Source organism: Aspergillus tanneri (genome assembly GCF_003426965.1).
Source record: "Aspergillus tanneri strain NIH1004 chromosome Unknown AapTan_1_pilon_pilon_pilon, whole genome shotgun sequence".
In the NCBI taxonomy this organism is placed as follows: Eukaryota; Fungi; Ascomycota; class Eurotiomycetes; order Eurotiales; family Aspergillaceae; genus Aspergillus; species Aspergillus tanneri.
The window spans coordinates 2,340,185-2,351,523 of record NW_022984628.1 but is presented as its reverse complement, the minus strand read 5'-3'; the positions used below and the strand labels follow the sequence as shown (position 1 = coordinate 2,351,523).

General features: G+C 50.8%; 6 protein-coding genes across 6 annotated transcripts; 1 reads left to right on the top strand and 5 right to left on the bottom strand.

The window, feature by feature from the left end:
• Nucleotides 1–303: 303 nt before the first annotated feature.
• On the bottom strand, nucleotides 304–998 carry FPR1B (FKBP-type peptidyl-prolyl cis-trans isomerase; the record flags this gene model as incomplete). The annotated part of the gene is made up of 6 exons (XM_033567467.1): nucleotides 304–343; nucleotides 431–472; nucleotides 531–551; nucleotides 613–673; nucleotides 734–798; nucleotides 865–998. 6 exons carry the CDS (start codon nucleotides 996–998, stop codon nucleotides 304–306), a joined length of 363 nt encoding a protein of 120 aa, XP_033429462.1.
• A 260-nt stretch (nucleotides 999–1,258) lies between these two features.
• HIS2 (histidinol-phosphatase) lies at nucleotides 1,259–2,248 on the bottom strand (the record flags this gene model as incomplete). Its single annotated transcript, XM_033567466.1, has 2 exons — nucleotides 1,259–2,023; nucleotides 2,090–2,248. 2 exons carry the CDS (start codon nucleotides 2,246–2,248, stop codon nucleotides 1,259–1,261), a joined length of 924 nt encoding a protein of 307 aa, XP_033429461.1.
• Nucleotides 2,249–2,743: 495 nt separating this feature from the next.
• Nucleotides 2,744–3,193, bottom strand: ATNIH1004_002780 (uncharacterized protein; the record flags this gene model as incomplete). The annotated part of the gene is made up of 1 exon (XM_033567465.1): nucleotides 2,744–3,193. The coding sequence occupies one exon, from the start codon at nucleotides 3,191–3,193 to the stop codon at nucleotides 2,744–2,746; it is 450 nt and encodes a 149-aa protein (XP_033429460.1).
• Nucleotides 3,194–3,674: 481 nt separating this feature from the next.
• ATNIH1004_002779 (ATP19 family protein) lies at nucleotides 3,675–3,998 on the bottom strand (the record flags this gene model as incomplete). The annotated part of the gene is made up of 2 exons (XM_033567464.1): nucleotides 3,675–3,723; nucleotides 3,880–3,998. 2 exons carry the CDS (start codon nucleotides 3,996–3,998, stop codon nucleotides 3,675–3,677), a joined length of 168 nt encoding a protein of 55 aa, XP_033429459.1.
• An 827-nt stretch (nucleotides 3,999–4,825) lies between these two features.
• Nucleotides 4,826–6,086, top strand: ATNIH1004_002778 (mitochondrial fission process 1 family protein; the record flags this gene model as incomplete). Its single annotated transcript, XM_033567463.1, has 3 exons — nucleotides 4,826–4,959; nucleotides 5,072–5,660; nucleotides 5,727–6,086. 3 exons carry the CDS (start codon nucleotides 4,826–4,828, stop codon nucleotides 6,084–6,086), a joined length of 1,083 nt encoding a protein of 360 aa, XP_033429458.1.
• A 751-nt stretch (nucleotides 6,087–6,837) lies between these two features.
• Nucleotides 6,838–9,363, bottom strand: ATNIH1004_002777 (putative mucin family signaling protein Msb2; the record flags this gene model as incomplete). Its single annotated transcript, XM_033567462.1, has 1 exon — nucleotides 6,838–9,363. One exon carries the CDS (start codon nucleotides 9,361–9,363, stop codon nucleotides 6,838–6,840), a length of 2,526 nt encoding a protein of 841 aa, XP_033429457.1.
• Between the last annotated feature and the right edge of the window lie 1,976 nt (nucleotides 9,364–11,339).

The following is an 11,339-nucleotide window of genomic DNA, read 5'->3' as shown; positions in this document are numbered from 1 at the left end:
TACTGGTTCCAACTAAGCCATGCATGCATGCCCAGGGCTCTACCTCCTCCATACATATAGGAAGCTATAGATGCATGCAGGCAACCAACCCACCACGTAGGATCTCATCTGGCTACTTATGTAGGTACCCCTCTTCTCAGGGTCAGGATCTAGATATCTACTCGCAATTTCACGGTACATTCCCAAGTTGCTTGGAAAAGATATCCCAGGTGCATTTTGATGCTGATATAAATGAAGTGAACAATGCCATCCATCCATCCCATACAAAAAAAAAAAAAAAAAAAAAGAATACTAAAATTCCATCTAAGCCTTCCTCCCGTTGATGGAAATCAGTTCCACCTCGCTAGTTAGTCCAATTAGCATATATCATCTCATCTCCACAGACTGCTCCACTAGATTTCAAGAAAATAGAAGGAAAGAGGAAACCTACAAAACAAGCGCAGCGTTAGGGGGGATCAGACCCGGGAATCCTCTATCTGGTAGTTAGCATTCAGATCCTCTTTATATTTTATTTTTCAGGTATCGCATACCGAGGACCATATGCATAATCCCTACCACTAGTTAACTTGATATTCTCACATGATATCAGAGAATATAGATGAAGTAACCCACCCACTGATAGTCAAGACGGCCTTCTCTCCCAGACTCATCTGAGGGACACCCTCATCCCATCCTGAAGTCGTTATTGTTAGTCCACATAAGGTAGCTAAGAAATAAAAAGAAAGACGCTCACCTTGAATGACACGTCCAGTACCAATTGCAACCTTCAACGGTCCCCGATCGGCAGAGCTATCGAACCTGATCAATTGGTGGTGAGATCTCTATTTTCTTCTTCTTTTTCTCTTTCAGAGATATATAACGTACTGCTTTCCCATGTAGTGCTCGGCAGACTTCGACTCGTCATACAGACATCCCCGGTACATGATTTCAACTTCATCTTCTTTCTTGGGGTAATCGGTCTTGTTACCCTCCTTGAGGGTTGTCTTGGTGACGCCCATGGTTACTATGTGCGAGAGATTGAAATGCAAGGAACGAGAGTGGATAGAGAGAGAAAGAGACAGAGATAAGCAGAAAAGAGGAGGGGCTAGAAATAAATAAATACCAAAGGGAAGTGGGGTTGTGTATTGGCTCGTATTGCCAGTACATGTGTATTGATGATATTTATGGAGGTCAATTTCGTCATCGCCACAATTGCGGAGAGTCTCCATCGACGCTATCTAGGCCCAGATCAGGGATCTACGTAGTATGTGTTCTATTCTCATCGCCAGAATGGTTGTTGTTTCAGCTCCGCCAGTCCAATCGACTGCACCCGAGTCTGAGGGAACCGTTTATCCACGATAGGCCCATCCGTCAAATCCAGATAGTGAATGGTCGATATGCCCACTTCCTCTGCAAACGCCAGCACCCGGTGGAAGTTCAGTCCGACTTGATCCAACCCATGGCTGTCATCCGACAGGCAGAAACGCCCTCCCCGAGCGAGGAACTCTTTACAAATCTCCCTCTTCGGATACGGCTCGTTCATGCCCTTGCGCAGAGCCGCCGAGTTGAGTTCCAAGATGCCACTGTAAGAAGCTACAAAGTCCAAATTCCGTAGAATCCGCTGCCACACGCCGGGCCACTGCTGGAAGCTGCCGTTTGGGTCGTCGCTCTTCAAGCGGATCAGGTCGAAATGACCCACCACTAGCGGCTTCAGTTGCTGCAGCATATCCAGCTGTTCGTCGAAATACGCCTCGAATAGACGTTCGTCCGTCCCTCCCGCCAGCCCCCGCGCTTTCTCGTACATCGCCCGATCGTAATCGATGGGGACGGTCAACGTATGATGCACCGAGCCCATGAAGAACTCGAACGGATGTCGGCTGAGGGACTCTTCGATGAGAGTGCGCGACTCCGGCCGGATCCAATCGCATTCGAATCCGATCAGAATCTTGATTTGATCGGCGTATTTCTCCCGGAGTCGTAGCGCCTCTTGAAAATATGCCGCCTCGTTGGCAATCATGCCAGCCATGGTGGTGTTGGCATCGACCTACACGTCGGGTTTAGGCATCCATCAAATGGAAAATCTGTGGACAGAAAGTTCGACACCACCTACCTCTTCCGGGTAATAGTCTTCTGACCCTCGGGGCATGTGCTCGGTCAAGCAGAAGACTTGGAATTTCTTAGAGATGGCCAGCTGAATCACCTCCTCCAGGGAGTCTTTAGCATGGCCGGGGCAGAACTGGCCCGAATGGCTGTGGTGGGAGAAGGGCATTGTAACTGGGAGATTGGTCAGTCAGATGCAGAGTCAGGTATCCATTACAGTGAGATAGACTGTTTGAAAGGGATTCTATCTTCTACGGGATTGGAATCGTCGAGTCAGGATGGACGTCATAGTACTTACTCTACAGAGTTGCCCCGCAACAATCCGGAAGAGCGGGGATGGAGAGAGGGGAGCAGTTCCAGGAACGATACAATCCCAGGCTAGTATGAGGGTTCCAATATACCCAAGAAGAGACGAGATTCTCCGAAGTAATGGTGGGTTCCATGGAACTGAAGTGAACTGAAGAGCAGAAGTGACACGGGCCAATCCATGCGCGGTGATTAGTGTCCGTGCCTGACTGACTCAGAATAAGAACATTCACGCCCTCTTCCGGTAACAATGGCTATCATGCAGGCACAAAATTGGCCCTCCCTCGATGGGATCCCACGTATCGTACATATATATATCCAACGTATAAAAACTCATCACTCTAGCTAATCCCGTGACTCACCCTGCCGCTAGAACTGTCGCGACCACGTACTCCCCATCATGCGAGATGGACAATTTCCCAAGTCTCCCCCCGTCAGGACCCAAATACACGATCTGCGGTCGACCTTGGTCCTCCTCGCCTAGCCGTACCAGAACATCTTTCCACCCGGTCGTCGCGGCTCCCATCGGAGCGGCTTTGCGCGCCGCTTCTTTGGCGGCAAAGCGGCCGGCAATCCAGCGAGCCATGTCAGCGGAGATGATGTAGGGTGTTTCGCGGGAGGTTGATTCGGCAGGGGAGATAGGGGTCAGGGCGAATCGCCGGTTGAAATCTTGCTGTTCCTGGTCGCAGAGGATGCGGCGCGTGAAGCGGGTGAAATAATCTCCACGGCGGAGGAGACGGGTGATCCGAGGGAGATGGACTATGTCCGTACCGATATTGAGGGGAAAAGGGAACGGGAAAGGTTTCATGGCGTGACTGAGTGGAAAATATTATAGCGTATGTTGGTGTCGATGCGATGGAGAAAATTGGCCCAATCCCGGATCAGGTGACCCAGATTCGTTCGACGTCCTTGCATGCTGCCAGTATGGCTCCTCCATCCTTCTTTACTTCGCTGATTACTTTATTCTTCACATACAACATGTACAGAACCCTACAAAGCGACCCAGTAGATTGACCTACTGTAATAATACCATACGGGCAAGCAAAGCATCAACTTCAATGTAATGCGGTGTATACCTCTATATGTACAGATCACACACCTCACCTCCACTGGCACAGCCAGAGCCATCCCAGAAAGTCCAACATATCACCTAGCGGCTCCTGGATGATTGTTCCTCGTCACACAGCCGACCATTCGTCTCGGGCGGATGGGTCAATCTCATGTCCAGGGTCTCTCCGCATCTGCACCGGGATTGTCCCCGGACCATCCCTCATTATAGACGGAGATTTTTAGTGATCCTTCTTTTTCTCGTCCCCATTCACGCTCTTCAAGAAATCCCTACAATGACAGCCGGTTAGTATGCCGATATTTACCGATACTGTTTAAGCCATATTTTGCTTTCCGTCCCAGAGGCCACGATTCCAGGTCCCTCAAGCAACTCCGAGACTGCGGCATTGCCCGTCGACTAAAGGTCAAATGGAGAGAGACACGTACTGGATGAAGGTCTCCTCATCCTTGGAAGAGGCCTGGATGGGAGGAGTAGCCTGCTTCTTGTCGCTGCCGCCGCGGGTAGCAAGGTAGACACCGCCGAAGAGAGAGCCCAAGACACCCATGGCGAGCTAAACCACGTCGAGAGAGAAATCGTCAGTCAGTTCTGGATCACGCTGTGGGCGGTCGTAGCGCGGAGAAGAGTTTGGACAGGGGAGGGGAGAGCGGGCACGCGGCAGGGGGAACACGTACAACGTGAGAGCCAACCTTCCTGCCGGCGACCTGGTAGTAGACAACCATTCTGACGAATTGGGTAGGAAAGTGATATGAGAGGGACAACGGTCAGTGGGATGAAGCGATGCGAATGATAGGTCCTGCGGAAACACAACTCGTTCGGGTCGGATGGAAGTTGCGGCTGTGGACTTTTCCCAAGGGGGACTAGCAGGGGAGTGCTGAGTCAGAAATGACTCAGCCCGTGGCAGATGACATTGTTCCCACGTGACGACCCGGGGAACCCCGGAGATTTATGGAGAAAGTCGGAAGGACGAATCAGACCATCTGCGGAGAAATGGATCATCAGTCCCAGTGGGAGAAGAGATGGGAGTCCTCCAACGAGGAACGAGGGAACCCATCAGATGGATATGATATAACATCACATCACATCACACCGTGTGGCGGTGTCCCAGAGACTTGGGAACCTCATCCCTGGGACTCACTGAAGATACTTTCTGCCCCGGTTAATGTTATGCGAGCTGGTCGGTTAACCTCGTTCTGGCTATCTTAGATAAATACTAGCAGGCATTGGGCCGGTTCTCGCCGGTCAGCTCCAGGAGCTTTTTTTTTTCTCTTTGTTCACCTCCTGGACAACTTGTATGCTCTCTTGGTTCTTTCTATAGACGGGCTTGTCCTGTACCTAATCTAGTTCTCTAGCTCTATTAATATCACATCCATCATGTTTTGGGGTTCCCGACGCAAGGAAACACCTGACGTGCATCAGGAACCGATTCCTCGCGAAAAGCTTCCTCCTGAAATGCAGAAAATCGTGGGCCGTGATGACACATTTTACGACGACATCTACCCCCCTTAGTACGTGTTGTGTTCTTGAGCCCATAGGAGTGACGTCTCTCCGCTTCCCCCTAGCAAAATCCCCGCAAGACACCATACAGAAGAAGAAGCGTTGCTAATTCATCCTGCGCAGCTCCGTGGACTCCAAAGACACCCCCTACCGATATGCAGGATACGCCAATCGACTTCGCACCATCCTTCTATCCGCCCATCGCTACGTCGCCTACACCTCCGACATTGGCGAGTCGTTCCGTCCCGTCGCTCATCCGTACTTGGTGCGCACCGCGTACAGCATCTCCTGGTCGTATTTGATCGGCGATGTCGTCCACGAAGGCTACAAGGCCTATCTGCGTAATCGTCATGTGCTCGCCCCTCCCTGCGAGGCCTACAAGGACGCTAAAGATCTGTCCCAGGAGGACATGGTCATGGGTATGGCCACGGGTAATCTCTCTGGTCCTTTGCGTCCGAGAGACTCAGAGACGACGACATCTTCCCTTTTACCTCATCAACCATCTTCTTCTTCAGACACATTGACCCCCTGGCCAACCACCCGGATCCCACTCATCGAGGACTACCGCATGGTGATGGCCAAACGCGCCGTGTTCCAGAGTATCGCTAGTATGGGACTTCCTGCCTTCACCATCCATACAGTAGTCAAGCATTCCGGGCGCATGTTAAAGAACTCGAAGAGTGTATTTTTCCGCACTTGGGCTCCTATCGGGGTAAGTTCGCCTTCATCCCTCAGAAAAATAAATTTTTCTTTTCCAATATCTAACCATCCCATTCAGTTGGGTCTCTCTGTCGTCCCCTTCCTGCCTTACATCTTCGACGAACCCGTCGACAAAGCCGTCGAATGGGCTTTCCGTACCGGTGTTCGCGCTTACGCCGGCGAAGATGCCGTCCGTCCCTTACCCCCTTCTGCGCTTATTCCGGTCGAAGACTCCACGTCACTCAGCCATGTCCTGAAAGTCCAAGGTGAGGAGAACGAATTCAACGCTGCGACGAGCGGCGTTTCCTGGGAAGAATACAGGGAGCAACGCCTGCGCGCCAAGGAGCAGCGGAAGCGAGACCGTGAAGAACACGGACAGAAGGGTCCGCTGGCGATGCTGGGATGGAGTAGTTCTAATTCAAAGAATAAGTCGGAGTAGTGAATTCCCTTTCTCACTCTCCTTTTTGTCAAGAAAAGGAAGAAACAAAAAAAGGCGAACATGGGTTGTGGTTCTCTCGACACCTCTTCTACTGTACATACTTCTGGGTTTAGCGTCCTTCGCTTCTCTTTGTATATCTCCTCGCATTTCATCAGGTAGCCAAGTCAAGGATTACAGCCAGAATTACAGTGCAATGTGGAAATAACAGTAGTTGACATTCATTCAATCCCGTGGTAAAGCACGGCTCATTCGCTTCTCTACTTGCACTATACATCTGTACACAAAAATATCCACAACGACGGACGAGAGAAAAAAGGGCAGTATAGTATAGGACATCACTCGTCAGATACCGACCACCCAACCATTAGGGCATAGTAAGAAAAAGGTCCGAAAAGACGTTTGGGGGGAATAATTGCGGTGCGCACTAGAACTTTTGCTCTGAGCCACCATCAAAGAAAGTAAGAAGAAAAAAAAAGACAGGGGAGGATGAAGGCCAAACATATGGGGAATAAAAAGAGAAAGAAGTATGTTAGGACAATATCACAAACCACCGGCGTCAAGAGGACGCAAGGACATACAAATTGAATACAATCAGAAGATAAACGAACCGCGTGGTATTCCACCAGGTAGAGTGAGCAAGACAACCGTTGGAACAAATCCTTCAACTTCACCTCCACTCTGCTCTCCCGCTAAATTTTTGTTTTTTCTTTGTTTTTCCTTCCCACCACTCTTCATATAAGGTATTCAGGATTTAGTTCCATCCGAGCGAGTTCTCAGCCATCACAGGTGCACTGATCATCTGGGTGCGAGCGCTTCCTCCCCGGCTGACTTGACTGTTGCGAGATATGCGACCACCGGTAGCGAAAGCCGTTCCAGCACCGCTCAGCTGCTCAACATTCGAGGTTGACCGTCGGTGCAATTGACGCTTCTTCCGGTACCGGCGAGCAACCCAGAACATTCCTGCCCCATAGGCAGCTGCACCGGCCACAACACCTAGGCCGATGCCAACGGAGCTAGGGCGAGCAGTGGAGCTGCTACTCGCACCTCCATCACCATTGCCACCTGAGTTGTTGCCTTTACCATCGCCTCCACTGCCACTACCACCACTATTCTGCCCGTTGCCGTTCGATCCCCCACCGTCAGACCCTGGTTTTCCGTTGGGCCAGAGATCGATCGAGGGATCCAGCATCGAGAACAGTGTTTTCACCGATTCATTGGGCTGCTCGTAAACTCTCGAATTGGGGTTCCACATATCTTGCTCGAATTGACTCGAATTGCCATTCCATAGATAGTCAGTCTTCGAAACATATGCCAAAACAGTCGTAGCGAGATAGCCATGGGTCTGTAGGGGTTGAATAGTAACCATAGATACTTGGTCACTAGAGAGTCCCATTGCATACATGAGACCCTTCGGGACGTAAAGGAAGATTTGGGAAGAAGACAGTGTGGTTGTGGCGACGAAACTGTAACGAAGCTTCTCGTTAAATCCCAGCCGAATCATAATGGCATCCTTGGGGGTCTTAATCTCTCCAGGAGGTGAAATCGCACCTGGAAGCTGCGTGCTTGTGCTGGTAGCAGTAGCGGTCTCGTGGGTAGCCGAATCTTGCGTCGTAGGGGTTGGAGGCTCCACAAGAATGGTGGAAGGCACCCAGTCGTCGGATCCGCTGCTGCTGCTACTGGCCTTCGGGGTTGGTTCTGGGGAGGGCTCTGGCGTCGGTGTTGGTTCAGTATTTGACGTTGCTGTGCTCGACTGTTCTGGCGGCTCCGTGCTTGGAACATGAGCAGACGTGGAATTCGGATTCGTCGGGTTGGTGGCCTTCGATGGTGATGTCTTGGTAGAGCTGACAGCAGTCGATGACAGACCTGCGGACCCGGACCTGGTGCCAGTAGGAATGACGGCTCCGCTTGTACGTGTGGAACTCGAGGTACCATGAGCGCCCGACGATCCAAGAGTACTTTTAGATCCTGGCGATCCAGTGGCAGTCTCAGATGCGGTGCCATTGTGAGATCCCGTGGCAGTCGTGGATCCAGTGATAGTTAGGGACCCGGTGCCAGTATACGATCCGGTCAAGTCAGTTGTGGCAGACCCTCCTGGTATAGGGACAATAGGACCCGAACTATCCGAGGGAAGAGGCTGAGGGCTGATAAACGGGGGTGTTACTTTGGGCCCATTTGATAGCGAAGGCATCAGAGGCACGCTGACCGCAATAGTGGGTAAGATACCACTGGAACCTGTAGGATCAGCTCTGCTACTGTCACTGGTGGTCGGTTCAGCGGTTCCGCTGGGAGACAATATGATACCGATCAAGTCTGAAGACGAAGTAGGTGACGATGACCCCTCTCTCGAGTTAGACGCCGGGATAGAGCGGGTCGTAGTATCATCGGACGTCTTAGTAGGCTGTGGAGTGCTCTTAGTCCTACTGAGACCGATGATTGGGACCGTGCTCGACTCAGACTGGCCTGAAGGGTAGGGATCTTCAGGCTGTGGCGAAGGCAATGGGATACTCTGAGTCGAACTGTGATCGATGATTCGGACCGAAGTCGACTCGGATCCGCCGGAAGAGGATCCCTCACTCGAAGGCAATAGAGTGCTCGAAGCAGTACCAGAACCAATTACAGGAATCGATGTTGTTGACCCTGTTTGTTTTGGGTTCTCCAGAATCGCGTCACTTGTCGGGTTGACAGGAGCGACAGGGAGGGCGGGAATGGGAGTGCCTGATACTGCTTTCCCAGAGCTACTACCAAGGGTGTTCCCTGCATCGCCCGGGGTAGCGCCATGGCTCGACACTGGAGGGGCAGACCCCGAATTCGAGGCGCTCGTGTCCGACTCTGTGTTCTTTGTAGGCTGAGAGGTTACATCTTTGTTGGAAGATTGTGCGGCCACCACGGGGTTGCTGGCTGGGGGAGGCGAGACAGGTTGCTCTGAAATCGACGTAGAGCTTATTGAAGTCACGGCACCGGACGTTCCAGTCGGCAGGGCGCCCGTGATAGTATGCGTGACTCCGTTTCGATCTACCGAAATAGTAACGGGAATAACGACCACTGGGGGGCCAGGCGCAGGAGGCGTCGTACCTGCATCTCGTCCTGACGCCACATCAGATGTCCCTGGTCCTGACGATGGAGTGAAAGATGGTGTATAATTGATCTGTCTCTTCAAATATTTGGGGATGAATCGGGGTTTAAGCGCTTGCTCGACGGCGGCGTCCCGAGCTGCAACCAGCTCCAACCCTCCCAAAGACAGGAAGGCCGTAAGCACCGCGGACGTAGGCGGGATCATGCTTAATTGAAGAGAGCGTGATCTCTGCTGTATAAAGAGTGGCTATTAATCGAAATTATATAAAAAAAAATGAGTGGAATGAGCAGCGCTCAGTCGAAAGCCTCCAAAATGGGGAATCCAAAAAAAAAATAAAAAAATCCGGGCCTTAAGTCCTAAAACCTATTGTCGACCTCGTATTTCATGGGGTTCGGTGGTTGGAGAACAATTCGACGAGTTGATCAGTAGACGGACTGTTCTTGGTCCAGGCCTTTTTTAAATCGACAACCTCTCCTCTGCCCTGGACGCAAATTACCAGTAGTATCGAATTCCGACGGGGCCAGCGATGGAATCGGAGAATTATTTATTGATAAGCAAGATAAGACAGGAGGTTGGAGTCGAAATGATGGAATTCAAACGATAAATAACTGCGGACGAAAAGAGCGGCAGGGGCTGTGGATAGTCGCACGACAATCCAGCAGACACCCCTTCTAGAGAAGAAAACGAGTGTGGATGCAGTAAGGAGCGAGCGACCAGATCTAAAATGGAAGAGAGAAAACAAAACGGTCAAAAAAAGGAGCGTGGCGGGGGGTGGTGGGACGAGATGGTTGTTATGGTGAACTGAACCACCGTGATTGAGATAGAGGGAGAGAGGGAAAGTAATACGTACCTGGGCGCGACCGTGGGAGGGGGGTGGATGCAAGGAGAGCAATTGGCGGGTGATGAATTGACTCGTCCCAACGGGTCGCTGACGTAGAAAGCGCGATCAGATATATGCTACGTCAACGACAGCACCGAGATGTCGAAGCATCAGAGGTAGAATGGAGGAGAAAAACAACAAGGATCAAAGCAAAGGACATAGAAGAAGGAAAAGAAAGAAAAAGGAACGTGAAAGTGAAGGGAGAGACTGGCAATGGAAGGGGAGAGATTAGTTTAGGGATTTAGTATCGGGCCTAGTGTGCTTTCAGTTTGGGTTGGAAAAAATACCAGTAATTAAAAGGGGGAGAGACGGGGGGGGAATGGTGGAATTACCGCGGAACCGTATTGTACTTATCCATACGCACCGGGTAAAGTGGACAAGGCCCACCAGGGTGGTACAAAGTACTTATTAATGGAGACAAGATCTTCACCAGCTTCGTTCTGGGGGAATTGCATCGTGGAGATAAGAGTAACTCCAAGGCTACTCTACTGTAGGTACTACATCTATCCACACGATACTCTTGTACAGAGAGAGTGTACCTGTAGCTCATTCCCTAATCTATGCCCCAGAAGCTTACCACCTAACACTGTACAAAATGCTAGTTTGTTAGTTATTTGGACTTACCTCATTCCATAACAGTAACTAACTAACTAGTTAACTATGGTACGTACTCGCTACATGGCACGCACAGAGCATCAGCCACTCAATACCTCCGCCGGTAGCGTGAGTAGTGTCTACTAGCTCCCCCCACCACAGAAATTACCCATTTTCTGCAGTACTCCGTCCATTCTATCAAACCTCCTAAGTAGTACGAGACTGATCGGATACGGTAGGAACATCACCCTGCAGCCAGAGGAGAGTCAACTATGGAGTACCAAGGTACGGAGTCCCTACGGAGTACTTTCCTGTACGGAGGAGGTAGTTGCACAAGGAACAACAACGGAGGGAATCAAATAGCACCTCAGACCAGGGTTCCAAAGGCTCTGAATTATTAGGCCTTAAATCTGATGAAATAAGCGTCTGATGAAACTGTGAACCGCAATACATATGCTCCTTATCTCCATTCTGCTCCAGGTTTCCTCTTTTTAATATAGACTAAAAAAGCGTACCCATAGGGTCCTTCCGAGGGTAGACAGGTCCAAGTGATGATCAGGCGCATGTGAGCAGCGCACATCGCAATTCCAGCTCATCGCACACCCTCCCTCACTAGCATATTCTCCCAGAGTCCATCAAGTTTGGACCATGGCAAGGCCTAGACTGACGGCGTGGTTTTTAGCGTGCTTGTGTTCCTGGATACGGT